Source organism: Pelophylax lessonae (assembly GCF_965119305.1).
Source record: "Pelophylax lessonae genome assembly, chromosome: 13".
Lineage (NCBI taxonomy): Eukaryota > Metazoa > Chordata > Amphibia > Anura > Ranidae > Pelophylax > Pelophylax lessonae.
Genome location: NC_138780.1, coordinates 132,741,811 through 132,757,357, shown reverse-complemented (window position 1 = coordinate 132,757,357; position 15,547 = coordinate 132,741,811). Strand labels below are relative to the sequence as shown.

Sequence of the window (15,547 nt, the reverse complement as noted above, 5' to 3'; positions counted from 1 at the left end):
CCCCAGCCGGCCTACAAGCGCGCGCAGGCCATAGCTCCGCGCTGGGTCGGCCGCGACACATTCAAGTAAGTATGCTGGAGCTGGGCGACGGGCTGGATGTTGAGATCCAGTGGTCACCCCGGTTCAGCCTACGAGCGCGTGCAGGCCATAGCTCCGCGCTGGGTCGGCCGCGACATAGTCCCACTGGACGGGGACTGACCCTGCGAGTTAAACGTCTCGCTTGGACGCCAATGACCAGCAGAGTCACGGCGTCCGTATTGGTCGACAGCCCCCCACCTCGGTGAAGAAGGGGTTCTGTTAAGAAAGGGTGCCCGTCAGTTCCGGTATGGTGAGTAGATATTCCCCCTTCCCCCCTGTGGGGTTTTTGGGATACGGGCCCCTCTGTGTATGGTCGGACCTTTTGACATTAAGGTTCCCCCCTTTAGCCTATAACAGGTTCACATATCTCCCTGTGATAGTGTGATTTGGGTTGGGAGCTGACGCTCCAGCAGGCTTGGTTTGGGAGCTGACGCTCCAGCAGGCTTGGTTTGGGAGCTGACGCTCCAGCAGGCTTGGTTTGGGAGCTGACACTCCAGCAGCCTTGGTTTGGGAGCTGACACTCCAGCAGCCTTGGTTCCTCCAGCAGGCTTGGTCTCCAAGGAAGCCTGGTTCGATTGACTATTTTGAAATATAAGATACTGGCATTTAGGCACCTACCTTATACTGAGGGATACAGAGGCTATCGCCATCCTCCCGCAGGCCGCATTTACAGGCCGCCGCCAGCCTTTCATAGCCGTTCGCAGGCCGCTGCTATCCTCCGGAGGAGCCACACTAGATCGGCAGTCCGCCGCCATTTTGCTGTAGACCGCACGTCACAGACTGCATTGTCTACACAGGCCGCCCGCAGGTCACGCAGGCCGCCATTTTGCCGTAGCCTGGTGTCTCCTGCATGGGGGCGGCCATGTTTGATGTGCCCAGCCTACCTCGAGGAGTAGCTGGGAGCGCCGGAAGGCGTGCAAAGGGGGCGGAGCCACTTCCTTTTACCCGGGAAAGCTAGCACAGGACTTCCCAGTCTGCATAGGACAACGCTGACAGCAGTTTGATAGAAACTTCTCTGCATCAGGTGGTGAGCCCTTGGGGTCTCTCTCTCTCTCTGTGGGGGTCCAAAGCAGGTACGCTGAGGGGCGCTATTGCGCTGGGGGATTACAAAAAAAAAAAAGACATTTTTTTCTGGCAAAGTGTCCTGGATTAACATGGACCCGGCCACACATGTATCTCCACCTGATCCCCTCGAGGTGGCTGCAGGACCCTCCAGTTCCCCACTTACTATTGATGCATTATCAGCGGTTTTAGAGTCTTTTGTATCCCGGGTGGAAGTGGCCTGTCAGGGACAGGGTGCAAGGAAGCGACCCCCGCCTACCCCTATTTCATCTGAAACTTCAGATTCAGAGTCTGAGCCGGTCACTGCAGGTGCAGGTCCATCATCTGGGGCTTGTGTCTCAGGTACTGTCTCTTCAGACAGTGAGGAGGATGTTTCGGCATCTACCATAGCCCAAGAGGAAGCGTTGGTGAACGCACTAATTGTATCTGTCCGGGAAACCTTAGGACTGCAGGTTACACCGTCGGAAGTAGCTGAGACTGAGATCCCTTTTGGTACTAATAAACGGACCAAAATGGTGAAAGTATTTCCCTTGCCCAAATGTTTTGGTAATGTAATTAAGGAAGAATGGGGTCATCCAAAACGAACCCCTGCTATTTCCAAACGCATTAATAGGCGTTATCCGTTCGAGGAATCCCTCCTCAAGAAATGGACAGTACCACCTGTGGTGGATTCACCAATTTCCAGATTGAACAAAGCTACGGTTATCCCATTGGAGGACGCTCCGTCCTTTAAGGATCCAGTGGAAGGTGGAAGCTGTGTCTCGCGCCATCTTTTCCCTGATTGGGTCAGCTTTTAGACCAGTAATTGCTATTGGTCTGGTTTCACAAACTGGGACAGAATGGACCAAGTGGTTACGCCAGGACTTAGAGGGGAGAGACATCCCCCAGGCGGTATCAGATCTGCTGGAACAGATGATACAGGGGCTACAGTTTGTCTGTGACGCTGCTCTAGACGCCACTCCATTGTTGGGGCGAGCTTCAATTTCAGCAGTGGTCCTCAGGCGTACACTGTGGCTAAAGTGTTGGTCAGCGGACCAAGGTTCCAAGAGAGCTTTGGCTAATCTCCCCTTTCAGGGGGAGCGCCTATTTGGGACCAACTTAGATGAGATTATCAAGGATCTCACTGGAGGCAAGAGCACTTTTTTGCCACAAAGTACTAAGGGTAAAAGACCTCGTCAGAGACAGGGGCCTTCCTTTTCCGCTCATAAGAAATTTTTTCGCCCCGCGGGCGATAAAGCAAAGCCCTCCAAAACTCCTTCAGGAGGTTTCAAGGGGCGCTGGTCGGGCAAACAAAAGTCCGGCTCTTCCAGACCTGAAGATAAGACTACTAAAGCCTGAAGGTGCGCCCCCACCCATAGCTGGGGTGGGGGGACGTCTTCGCAGGTTTCCGGATCCATGGCTTTCCAGAATCCCGGACAAGTGGGTTTGCGAAGTCATACGGTCAGGTTACAAGATCGAGTTTCAATCACTCCCACCGGTGCGATTCTTCCCTTCCAATATCCGACTATCCCCGGATCGCCTAGAAGCTCTGCGGGGGGCGGTCACGGATTTAATGCAACAAGGAGTGGTGGTCCACGTTCCTTGGACAGAGCGTTTTCAAGTGTTTTATTCGAACCTGTTCACAATACCCAGGAAAGAGGGCAAGGTGCGTCCAATTCTGGACTTAAGAGCACTCAATCTTTTTGTCAAGATACAAAAATTCAAGATGGAGTCTATTCGCACAGTAGTGGCCTCCCTGCATCAGGGGGATTTTCTAGCGTCCATAGACATCAAGGATGCCTATCTTCACATTCCCATTTACGCAGGACATCAGCGCTTCCTGCGTTTCTCCGTAGAGGAGAACCATTATCAGTTTGTGGCGTTACCCTTTGGTCTCGCCTCGGCTCCCCGGGTCTTCACAAAGGTGTTGGCCCCAGTGTTGGCACTGTTGCGACAATGAGGCATATCGATTCTAGGTTACCTAGACGATCTTCTGCTCCGTGCGGAGTCTCCGCAGACTCTGTTACTAAACTTAGAGATCACCATGATCTCTTTGCAAGAGTTCGGGTGGCTGGTGAACCTGCAGAAGTCTTCTCTGGTTCCCACAAGGAGGCTGGAATATCTGGGTCTAATTTTAGACACATCCAGGGCAAAAGTATTTCTTCCGGCGGGGAAACTCCGGAAGATTCAATCGACAATTCAGTTGTTACTATCCGACAACTGGCCTTCTCTTCGGACTTGCATGAGTTTCCTGGGTTTGATGGTGGCTTCCTTCGAAGCAGTACCATTTGCCCAGTCCTATACCCGAATCCTTCAAGGAGAGATTCTTCTCAAATGGAACCGGAATCCAGATTCCCTGGACAATCGGATCCGATTGAGCGAGCGGACCAGAGAGTCTCTGGTCTGGTGGCTTCGGTCTCCGATGCTCAGCCAGGGGAAGTCATTTCTGCCAATATACTGGACGATTGTCACCACGGATGCCAGTCTATCCGGGTGGGGAGGAATTCTCGGCCAATTATCTGCCCAGGGGCTTTGGTCCCTGGAAGAGTCCAGGTTACCGATAAATGTATTGGAACTGAGAGCGATCAGACTTTGTCTGATTCATTGGACCGAGCAGCTCCAGGGCAGCCCGGTTCGGATCCAGTCAGACAATGCCACAGCAGTGGCTTATGTCAATCATCAAGGGGGCACCAAGAGTGTCCTGGCGGCCATAGAAGTGGCCAGCATTCTTCGTTGGGCGGAACGGTTTGTTCCAGCTCTCTCCGCGGTGTTCATTCCGGGGGTGGAATATTGGCAGGCAGATTATCTCAGCCGTCAGATTCTGGATCAAGGGGAATGGTCTCTTCATCCAGAAGTTTTCCACCAATTGTGCCTTCGTTGGGGCACCCCGGATGTGGATCTGTTGGCATCTCGGCTCAACAGGAAGGTGCGGAGGTTTGTAGCTCGCTCCCGCGATCCTCTAGCAGATGCCGCAGACGCGCTGGTCGCCCCGTGGGGGCAGTATCAGCTACTGTATGCCTTCCCTCCTCTCAGGTTGCTGCCGAAGCTTCTTCGCAGGATAGAGGTGGAGGGAATTCCAGTTATCCTGGTAGCTCCGGACTGGCCTCGTCGAGCCTGGTACGCCGACTTGGTCAGGCTGGTAGCGGACGTCCCGTGGTGACTTCCTCTCAGGGAAGACCTGCTGTCTCAGGGACCGATCTTCTATCCTGCTTTACAATCGCTGGCTTTAACGGCCTGGCTATTGAGACCCAGGTGCTGAAGGACAAGGGGCTGTCAACTTCAGTTATTCCTACTCTAATTAAAGCTAGGAAAGCGACTTCCAGGAAGATTTATCATCGCACATGGAAGTCTTATATCGCGTGGTGTGAATCTATTGGGTTTCCTCCACGTTCTTATTCAGTGAACCGTATTTTGTCTTTTCTGCAACAGGGGGTTGAGCAGAAGCTGGCCTTGAGCACTATCAAGGGTCAGGTTTCAGCATTAGCAATCTTCTTTCAGAAGCCTTTAGCTACTCATTCCTTGGTTCGGAATTTCATCCAGGGGGTGCGACACCTGGCTCCGCCAGTGCGCGCGCCTTTACCACCCTGGGATCTTAATTTGGTGTTGTCGGTTCTTCAGAAGCCTCCCTTTGAAGATATTAGGGAGATTCCCTTGCTTACGTTATCCCAGAAGGTGGCCTTCTTGGTGGCCATCACTTCTGCACGCAGGGTGTCAGAACTGGCTGCATTATCCTGTCGTTCCCCATATCTGGTGGTTCATAGGGATAAGGTGGTTCTTCGTCCGAATCCATACTTCCTTCCTAAAGTGATTTCAGAATTTCATCTGAATGAGGATATTGTATTACCTTCCCTGTGTCCTAAGCCCAGCCATCTTCGGGAGTTTGCTTTACACTCCTTGGATGTGGTTCGGGCGATCAGGGTATACTTGAAAACGACGGACTCGTTTCGCAAGACGGATTCACTTTTTGTGATCACGGATGGCCCCAAAAAGGGGTTGCCTGCATCTGCCGCGACTATCTCCAGATGGATTAGACAGACGGTGGTACAGCCCCCGTTCCCTGTTAAGGCGCACTCCACTCGGGCACTTAGTGCGCCATGGGTCTTTCGCCATCAGGCGTCAGTGCTTCAGGTTTGCAAGGCGGCTACTTGGTCGTCAGTGCATACCTTTGCAAAATTCTATAAAGTTGATGTGATGGCATCGTCAGATGCCTCTTTTGGCCGCAAGGTTCTGCAGGCCGCAATTTGAGGAGACCGTTGGTCTACCTCGAGGGTTTTTTTCTGTTGGATTTTTAGGAGTCTTATCCCTTTTATCTGATGAGCCTTTAAAACTTCTAGTTGGCACCGGTTGGGCCTTCTAGATTGGATTTTGATTTCCGTTTAATCCCACCCCTCATTTGTGGCACTGCTTTGGGACGTCCCAATTTATATGAATCGAGGACTGCGTCTGTCAATGAGCGACAGAGAAAGATGGATTTTTGTAAAATCTTACCGTAAAATCCTTTTCTCTTAAGCTCATTGACAGACGCAGTACCCGCCCCTCTACTTTTGAGTTGGGTTGGGTTAAATTCTCTGACACTGCTTTGTGACATAACTAACATCCTGTAGCAGAGAGAGAGAGAGGATATACCCTCTGGGACTGCCCCTAAGGTGGTGCCAGAACGTTTTTTTCTGCCTAGTGTCCTACTCCTGTAGAGGGCAGTATAACCCAATTGATATGAATCAAAGAGGACTGCGTCTGTCAATGAGCTTAAGAGAAAAGGATTTTACGGTAAGATTTTACAAAAATCCATCTTTTTTTGCAGGTAAAAAAAAGTGCATTTCCTGGTGCAAAGCATTGCACCAGCGATCAGCAGATCACCGGTGCCATGCAGGTCTCTTGCTGTTACATCATTCGGAGCTGCTGTGCATTCTACGGGCAGCCGGTTTCACATTGACAGAATCAATGAACTACCACAGCGCTCAACAGTGTCATGGTATTTCATTGAGAACTACAAGCCCACAGCCACAAAGGATGTCGGTAGTTGTAGTTCATTCATTCAGAGAACTCTGTGAACCAAAGACGCAGCTGTGCGGGCAGAGTCAAAATCTGCCAAACAGTATAAGTCGTACAATGCTAATCAAGTATTGCATGACTTATATTGTTTGGCAGATTTTGGCAACAACTTGAGTCACGTGACCCTGGGGAAGTGTGGTCCATCCCTATGACGGAGGGACGTGGAGTTTTCATGCCATGGCTAGTTTTGTATAAAACTGTTGCGCCATGAAAGTCCTGTTCATTTGGATTTGAGGAAGAGGATTGTGTAAGCCACCTAGTATTCTAGTGGTGGTCTCCCGAATCCTGGAGTACAGTGAGTAGGATGAACAACCATGTTACTGATGCCTAGTTTGATATGCTGCTGTTATATGGTTTGTGAGTATATCTATTTGCCGATTACTATAAAATGGTGCATGAGATAATGAACTAGGCTGGTGTACTCTCTTTTGTTTGTGTTTTCATAATGTGGTTCTGGGGCTCACCCAGTCTTGAGAGGGCAGCAAGGCTTGGTGTGTCCCTGTTCTGCCTTGAGAAGCAGATGTACTGTACATAAACTGTTACCAGACTATCGCACTCATGCAGGTGTTATGTTCTATCACATTCTGGTGATCCTGTTTCCTCCAGAATGGTCCAGGGAATGCAATACTCTGATCTAGTAGGACTCATGACAGGCACACTGTAGACTGTGCTAGATTGTCAGGTTGTTTTGTGACATCTCGACAGTCTGAACTTTCCTGTGTTCCAATGGATGAAAAAGAAAATTATATTTAACAATAAACTCCTTTTCTTGGACTTGAAAGATGCAGGTCCCTCCACAAAACTGAAGCATGATGGACTATCCAGTGCTGGCCAGTATTTTTTTTTTTGATTAGTGTCCATTTTGCTATAGGTGGCAGTATAATTCAACAGTCTAAGGGTCCATGCACACTAGGGGCAGAAAAACATGCTAGAACAAAATTGCAAAAGAAAATGCTTATAGTGGCTCATATTGCATGAGAGTTTTTAGAAGCGTTTTTAGGGGCATTGGCTTTTACAAGCTTTTTTTTTCCCCTCAAAATATTCCCTTCTGCTCATTTTTCAGTATAATCAGTGTACACTAAAAAATGCCAAACACTCCTAAACTCCACATTTTATACACGTTTATGAAGTGCTTTTTCTACCCGAAAGTTCCTCTCAAATGCGCGATTCTGAAGGTTTTTTTTTTTTCTTTTTTCTTCTTTCTTCCTCTAAACGCTCCTCTGAAAGCTATAAACTGTAAACTCACTAATGTGCATGGACACATAGGCTAACATAGCTCTGCTTCTACAGGCTGAAGCAAAGTTAAAATCAAAACGCCTATATAAGCAGCATTATTTCTGTCCAGTGTGCACTGACCCTAAAAACGCCTGTGTTCCTCATTCAAGAAAAGGATTTTACAGTGAGTTACAAATGCCCTATTTTTGACTTTAGATTTATTTTAACTTGCAGCTGTAGATGCATTACCGTCATTGTTTTTGTTTGCTCAAAAATGTATGATTGCTACCAAGATATAGTTGTTTTTAGTCTCAATGGACATTTATGTATCCTAAAGTTGGTCTTTGATGTGTCTAGGTTTTTTGAAGCTATGCAAGCAAATAACCGTCAACGACTTCATATGGATCTAATCTATGATCTGGGAAATGGAGAGTACTTGTGTCCTCTGTGCAAATGCCACTGCAACACTGTTATTCCTATCATCCCCATTGTAGGACAGCAAATTAACAGGTAATTGTGAGCCTTGTTGACACATTTTAAGATTTTGAAGTGATTTGTTTTATATTTTAGAAATTAAGTCCTGTACCAGGATTCTTTTGTCACAGGGGTTTAACTGCTAAAAACGTGCAAAAAAAAGTGTCCACTTGAACCCTTACCTTAACTTGACCCTTAGGCTACCCATTACATTCAACTCCCTCCCTCCCACAAAACCCAAACCTTCAAATGCAAGTAAAACACTAAATCAATCCTTCATCTAACGATTAAACCAAACTCTTTTTTTTTTTTTTTTTTTGTGTGACCAGTAACAGACTTCCTGTCCTTGGGTGACCACCCCATTTACTGTACTGTACCAGTGGAGAAGCAGCACCATCATTTATTTGTCTCCATACCATAGATTGAAGGGCTAATCCCATTGTACAAAGTGCACTGCACACAGTACAGCATTTGATTCATGGTAGGATCAATAGATATTTTTGGATGTATAAAACTGATATTCTAAAACCCTTTCAATGGTATTTTAAAAGACCAAAAGAGAGAATATAAGAGAAGTTCATTATTAGGGTTTGTATTAGGTTTACTAAACCCACAACAGTAAAATCTGTCTATAGATGCAGAATAGCATGCTTTTTATACTCACTGTGTAACTTAAAGCGGTAGTATACCGCTTTTTTTTTACTTTTAAACTACAGGTAAGCCTATAGTAAGGCTTACCTGTAGGTACAATTAATATCTCCTAAACCCGCACGGTTTAGGAGATGTTACCACTGCATGCAGCCGCTGACGAGTGTGGCGCATGCGCTCTGAAGGTCCGCCGAACCCTGAAGAGACGCAGAGGGATCATGTCCGCTCCCACAGCGGTGTCCGGGGGTCCGTGCCGGGGCTTCGTTCTAAGGTAAGTTTTTCATAATGAGCTAGTATGCGATGCAGGTTTTTTTTTTTTTCATTAGAGTATACTACCGCTTTAAGTGATTAATCCTCTGCATTGTGTTAAAGGCTGTGCGATCCTATATGCACAGATCCTCCCCCTCCTGCATGTTCACTCTTGACAGCTCTAGATAAGCACAGTAAGGGTAGTTCAGCTGCACATGCTCAGTTTGGTCTCTATTGCTGGTGAGGTCATTTCCTGGTTTTAGCTGAGCTATTCAGGTCACATGTTATTAACATCACAGATTTGGGCGTGTATACAGATCCTAAATGACAGCCCAGTTCCTCCCTCCTCTGCCATGCCCAGTAACTAAAAAAGAACACAGTGGGTGGGATGTCACATCTTGATTGCTGGACGCTCCACCTCCCATAAAAGCATGAGGATGCAGGCTATAGAGTATTTCAAGAGGCAGTGATTCCATAAAGGAGATAACACCACTGTACATGTTTTTGCAGTGCTTTTTTGACTTCTCAACAGCATCAGTTACAGCCTGCAGATGTGCATATTGAGGTCATAGATATTTCTAAACTTTTAAAAATACATTTATTTCCCAATTTCTAAATTCATAAATAATACAGATAATGCCAAAAACGTGTTATCTTTTCTTTTTTTTTTTTTATACTCGTGATCCTTCTTTCTCTTTCTGTGCCTTTCCTTTTTTTTTTTCTCTCTCTCTCTCCCCCCTGTCATCCTCATCCCACCTGGCAACTAACCCCCCAGCCCCCCCCCCCCCGTCATCCTCATCTTCCTCACACCTGGCATCCCACTGATGCCGTACTAACACCCCACCCACTCTCATCCTCCTTATCCCTGGTAACCCACTGATACCTTACTAACAACCCACCCCCCTGTTATCCTCAGCCTCATTACACCTGGCAACCCACTGATACCTTACTAACACCCCACCCCTGTCATCTTCATCCTCAGCTTCATCACACCTGGCAACCCACTGATACCTTCCTAATACACTACCCCTGTCATCCTCATCCCCTTTTAACCCACTGCCAGCTTCCAAACACCTGCATTGAGAAAGCAGCTTATTCCAATGTTGAGAGGACAAAGGTCTCTTCCCCCAAAAATGTGTGGTGGCGGGTTACTTGGTCTGTGGACAGGGGCATATTGAAATTTGGAACACTGTTAACAATAAGGATGCCACCCCAGGCGAATGATTAGGTGCTACTAAACCCACAACAGTAAAATCAGTCTGTATACGCAGTAAAGTATGCTTGTTATACCCCTTAGCATGGATCCTAAGGGGTTAATCCTCTGCATTGTGTAAAGAGGCTGTTCGATCCTGTCTTCTCTGGTCATCTCCTTCTTCCACAGACTCCAAAAAATACCCTGATATTTACATCCTATGGTGTCAGGCTGCACAGTTTTGTGTGTTGCTAGAGAGTTTTTTTTTTTTCTTGGGAGGGTACATGTCATCAGCACAGGCTCAATCAGTACTGTCCAGACACGCTCAAATAGACGATCAAGGGCCTTGAAGCCTGATAGGACAATTGTGGGAGAAATGAAAACTCCTATAATCTATCAGCACTCACTCATACAAGTCACAAGATTGCTCTAATTGCTATATAGAGCTAATGAAAAGGGTATTTATCAGTTTATATTTACTAAAATAATTGCATTTCTGTGTTCTGTGGAAGACCAGATATAGTGAATGCAGGATCTGGGTTTAATATTGCAACACCAACTAATCTTAATAGAGAAACTGGCATCAGTAGCGCAATCACATTATGGTCATATAAACATATAGTATAACTTTTAAATACAATGGCCCATAAGCAAGTAATTGCACACAGGAGAGTGTAATGTGGAGGAAACCGTCTATCACAAATCTGGATCTGGGTTTAGTAACACTTTAACTTCCTAATGCCTATCCTCACTCTATCCTTAATCTGACCCTGAATATTAATATTTAAAATTGGCAGAACACCTAAATACCTAATCTTGGCCTTTTTTTTTTTTTTTTTTTTTTTTTTAAATCAAATGTTTTATTAAAAAGAAAAGGGTAAACAAAACAGTCATTCCAAGACAACTGCACAGATACATTAACATTGGTCACAGCTGATCACATATTAAAGAGCCTATGTCATATGCTCTTAACCGGGATCGGAGATGCGGTGTGTCAGAGTGACACACCGCACCACTGATCGCCGCTCTGTGCGCCCTCGCGGGTGCATGCGAGCGGCTTGTCCTGCTGGACGTCGTATGACGCCCAGTCAGGATAACTTGACCACTTTCAGGCCGTCATTCTGCTATATGGCGGGCGGGGAGTGGTTTAAGCATACAGTTACATACTCTGGTCCCAGAGGTCTAACCTTGACAATGCGTAGCCTGTCCATGACCGAGTCTAGCAGGGTCAAGCCTGGGGTATATCCAGCCAGGGACCCCATCATTTTTCAAATTCACAGGAACATGCTCTATGCTGGTATATGTACTTCTCTAATCTAAGAGTTTCACCCATGCATTGTATGTATTTATGACAATGTATAACTCTCCGGGCTTGAAAAAGAGCTCTAGCTACTGCTTCTCTTGTAGGGATCGGTAACTAGAAGTCATCTAAAATGCCCAGAAGGCATGGTTTAGGGTCAAGTGAGATTGAGGTCTTAAACACAGTATTTATAGTGTTCATCACTTCCACCCAATAGATGTGTAGTTTAGGGCACCTCCAGGTTAAATAAATCAGGTTCCCTTGATCCCTTTTAACATTTGCCCACATATAGGGAAGCTAGGATGCCCTTTTTTGTAACTTGGCTGGGGTGAAATGATCCCTCAGGAGGAGATATAATTGCATGAGTCTTTGTGTCTTGTTAAGGGAACATTGTGGTACTGCCTGGAGAGTTTCCTCCCGTTGATCTACTACAAAAGGGCCGAGATCTCTCTTCCATCTCTCGCTTACTTTCAGGGGAAATAATTTAGCAACTCTGCTAAATCCCTTAGAAACGGTATCAGCCATCGTGTTAAACACTGGCGTTGGGGACTGTTGCCATTTGACCACTGAGCTGTGTGCTGCTACAGCATGTTTGAGCTGGATATAGTAAAAGAGCATGGATATAGGTAAGGAAAACTTCTAATCTTGGCCTTAACCCCAATTCTTAAGCCTAAAGCCAAACTCTGGGATTAGTTCACCGGTCCGCCTCTTACCCCCCTGAATTTCCCACAATACACAGTATTTTGTGCTTTTTACAGACTTACCTTTAACAAGGTCCTCAGGCCATGTAAGGCTCTGGGTCATTTATGTCTTCCCTGTAGTGGGCAGTCCTGGATGAATTCTGTGGATGAAGGGTGCTGAGGTGATGTCCCCTAAGGGAAAAAGGCCATGCTACCCATTTAGGTGGATTTCAAACCAAAATGTTTTTCTTCGTTTTGGATGGAGGGAGGAAGGATTGGGGTTTTTACTGATATCTTGGGGACTGCTCGAGACTTGCCTTCACTTTCTGTGTTGCTGACAAGGTTTTTTTTTTTTCCATACAAAAATAAGGGGAATTCTCCAAAAGCAACCCAGATAGAAAGAAATTAACACTTCTTTCTTATCCATTGAGGGGCACAGGAAGTTTAAAATATACTGCCCCCACAGGAGAAGTTGAGAATCTCTATTCTTTTTTTTTTTTTTTTTCCTTAATCAAGAATTTACTCTACATTGCTGCTGAGCTTTGGGTCTTCGATTGCAGATTTTTGGCACAGTCATCCTTAGCCTGGCTTTTGGAGTGCTATGCCCCCACCCTGTTTGTACAGACATGCAAGGGTACCCTCTAAGTGACCTTTGGGCACTGCATTCCACATATGTTGCTTTCCAGACTCTGTTCTGGTAAAAAATGTTGCCACATATGTCACATACACACTTATTTTTTTTCGTTTTGGAAAAAAAAAAACTGAAGAGCTTGCTGTTCTAACTATGCGATCTTCCATACTCTATTGTGTTTTGACAGGAGGAAATTCACCCCCATCCTCCTACCAAAATACACCGGATCGGCTGATGATTTTCCAGCATGCTTGTTCAACAGAAGCTGGTCGTGAGACTGGCTTCTGTCAAACAAGGACCTGTACACACGGTGTTCGGCCCATGTGTACAGGGCTTTATTTTCCATTCTGCTGCATTTGGTTGACTTATGAGTGATGTCATTCGTTAGATGGTGTGTCGCACACGCGGTCTCTTTACCCCCTCCCCTATAAAATCTTTAATACATTCCGGCTAATCTACTTCAGTGACCTTGGTCATCTCTAGCCATCTGACCCTCACCTGCTGCCAGCTGTTTGTGTTTTGTGATTACCTGAGGCCTTGTCCCTTACCGCTATGCAGTCGCATCAGGTCTGATTGCGAGTGCATAGCGGTAAGCATGTTCCTGTGCCCTCTCATGCAGTTTCTGTATCTGATTTTCAAGCGGTCTTAGTGGCTTTTGAGCCATCTGTCCAGTCCTTGATGAACTTGCCTTATTAAGTTGCAGTCTGCTATTACTCTCAAATTAAGGGAATCTGATTTGGCTCTTATTGATGCAGTGTGCAACACTCTGACACTAGAGGCTCAGCTTGTTACTTTTTACCAATTCGGTTTCTTAGCTTTGTGTCTTTTAAAGCTCCTAAGGATGTAAAGCTTTTCCCTTTGCACCCACTTTTCCAATTATTTCTATGTGCAGTTTATAAAACTACTGCAAGCTGTTTGCTCCCTTCCACTAAACACGTATTAGTATTATATCAATTAGTGTTAATTTAGTGCAGAAGTACAGTAGTCTATTCCCACTGTGTCCCACCTTAATAGGGTGCCTTCATTAGAGGAAATGTCTGTCTTTAACCACTTGTCTACCAGAACCATTTATAAATGGTGACTGTAAGACCGGGATTTTAAACACTGGTATAGTGTGTTTGTTTTGTAGAGCAGGTGATGGGCTTTCAGGTGGAAGTGATTTGGAAGGCTAAAAAGCTGCCTGACCACTTCTGCAAACCACCAAAGGTACCCCTGCCATCTATTCTGGGCTCTGCTTTTTCAGCTTCAGACCCGGGTCTGGCTCTGCAGGTGGAACAGATGGGACACCTGTTTGCTGATCTCTCCAGTGAATAAAAACAGACGTTGTGTATATTACATCACTTCAGGTTCCCCACTGTTATGGCTGGGTAAGATGCTAAATGCATCTGTGCTCTATTTCCTTCAGTGTGAGGACAGTAGAGTTTTAAAAAATAAATCCACACACATAATATATCTTTTAAAGCCCCCCTGCCTGCACTTACACACACATAAGAACATAAACAAAGGCGGCAGGTGTGCCTTCGTACAAAAACGATGATTGCTCTACACATTGCATGTCAACACGATGTCAGAAGGAGAGCAATAATTGTAGTGACCTCATTCATGGTTAACTCTAAACTAATAACCTGTATAGGATTTTTAAGCAACGCCTATGAATAAAATTGGGTTCCAAAGTTTGTCACCATTTCATGAGCATGCTTGTTGCAATCTCATCTTTTTTTGATATTTTCCCATAAAATTGGGTAAAATAATTGGGTTTCTATGCACTAAAATCAACTTTTAGCGTATTTTTTGCTAAAAATGTGCCTGTGATAAACGTGTCCTAAAAACATGTAACCTAAAAATTGCAACTACCACAATTTTATTCTCTAGGTTTTTTGCTTTCACAATATATACTATTATAGCTTCTACAAACTTTGGGATATATTTTTTTTTTTTTTTACTAGTAAAGGCGACGATCAGTGACTTATAGCAGGACTGCAATATTGCAGCGGACATTCTGACACTGACACTTTTTTGGGGACCAGTGACACTAATACAGTAATCGGTGCTAAAAATATGTGCTTTCACTGTACTAATGCCACTGGCTGGGAAGGGGTTAAACGGGTGATCAAAGGGTTAACGGTGTGCCTAAATTAGTGTTTTAGTAAACTGTGAGAGGTGCTTTTACTAGAGGAAGACATTGATCCTAGTCCCTGCTTTGCAGACACATCAGATTCATGCCTTTCCTTGTGTCAGAACCGTGATCTGCTTTTCCTCGTGTCCGAACCGCGATCTGCCTTTCCTCGTGTCCGAACCGCGATCTGCCTTTCCCCGTGCCAGAACGGCGATCTGCCTTTTCCCTTGTCAGAACGGCGATCTGCCTTTCCCCGTGTCAGAACGGCGATCTGCCTTTCCCCGTGTCAGAACGGCGATCTGCCTTTCCCCGTCTTTCTCATAATCGGTGGGCGCCGGCGGACATAGAGTCCGCAGTGTGTAATCACAGTAAGTACGAGCTGGCGCGCATGTGCGCCCCCTGCCTGGAAGTTTTGAATCACGTATACATACGTGATCCTGCACACATGTACTGCCCTGTAGAAGTAAAACTGGAGTCTCACGGAGTCGGCAGGGTTATATACGCGCTCCAAAATGAGGCAAGTTAAACAGAATTTTTTTATTTTCTTTAATGGGGTGAGTCTAGGACTCCTGACAGTCTGTTCTTATTTATGTGTCCATGTTGCAGATTTTCTCTCACTTTCCATCTAGTAAAATGGTTGTTAGCGGGAAAGAGTCCTCCAACAGAGTCCTGGTTAGCAGTAAAAACTGGACATGCTTTGCCACATTATCTAATATAAAAAACAATTATGGCTTTTGTCTTGAAATGCATATGATTGTCCCCAATCAATAAGGCAAGGTCCCTTTGTTTTAAAAATGTCCATAATCTGTTTTTACTGCTGCTGCTCCCCATTTTTGATAAAGCTTTAAGTGGTTATAAACCTCAGACATTA

The 15,547-nt window shown here is 45.7% G+C and overlaps 1 protein-coding gene across 2 annotated transcripts in view; it reads left to right on the top strand.

Moving 5' to 3' along the window:
- The window catches only part of UBR1 (ubiquitin protein ligase E3 component n-recognin 1), a 234,394-nt gene that overhangs the window by 157,242 nt on the left and 61,605 nt on the right, over nucleotides 1-15,547 (top strand). For both annotated transcript variants that reach the window (XM_082275496.1, XM_082275495.1), the window contains one exon: nucleotides 7,744-7,896. In XM_082275496.1, coding sequence (XP_082131622.1) covers nucleotides 7,744-7,896 — 153 coding nt within the window. The remainder of the gene's footprint in view (nucleotides 1-7,743; nucleotides 7,897-15,547) is intronic.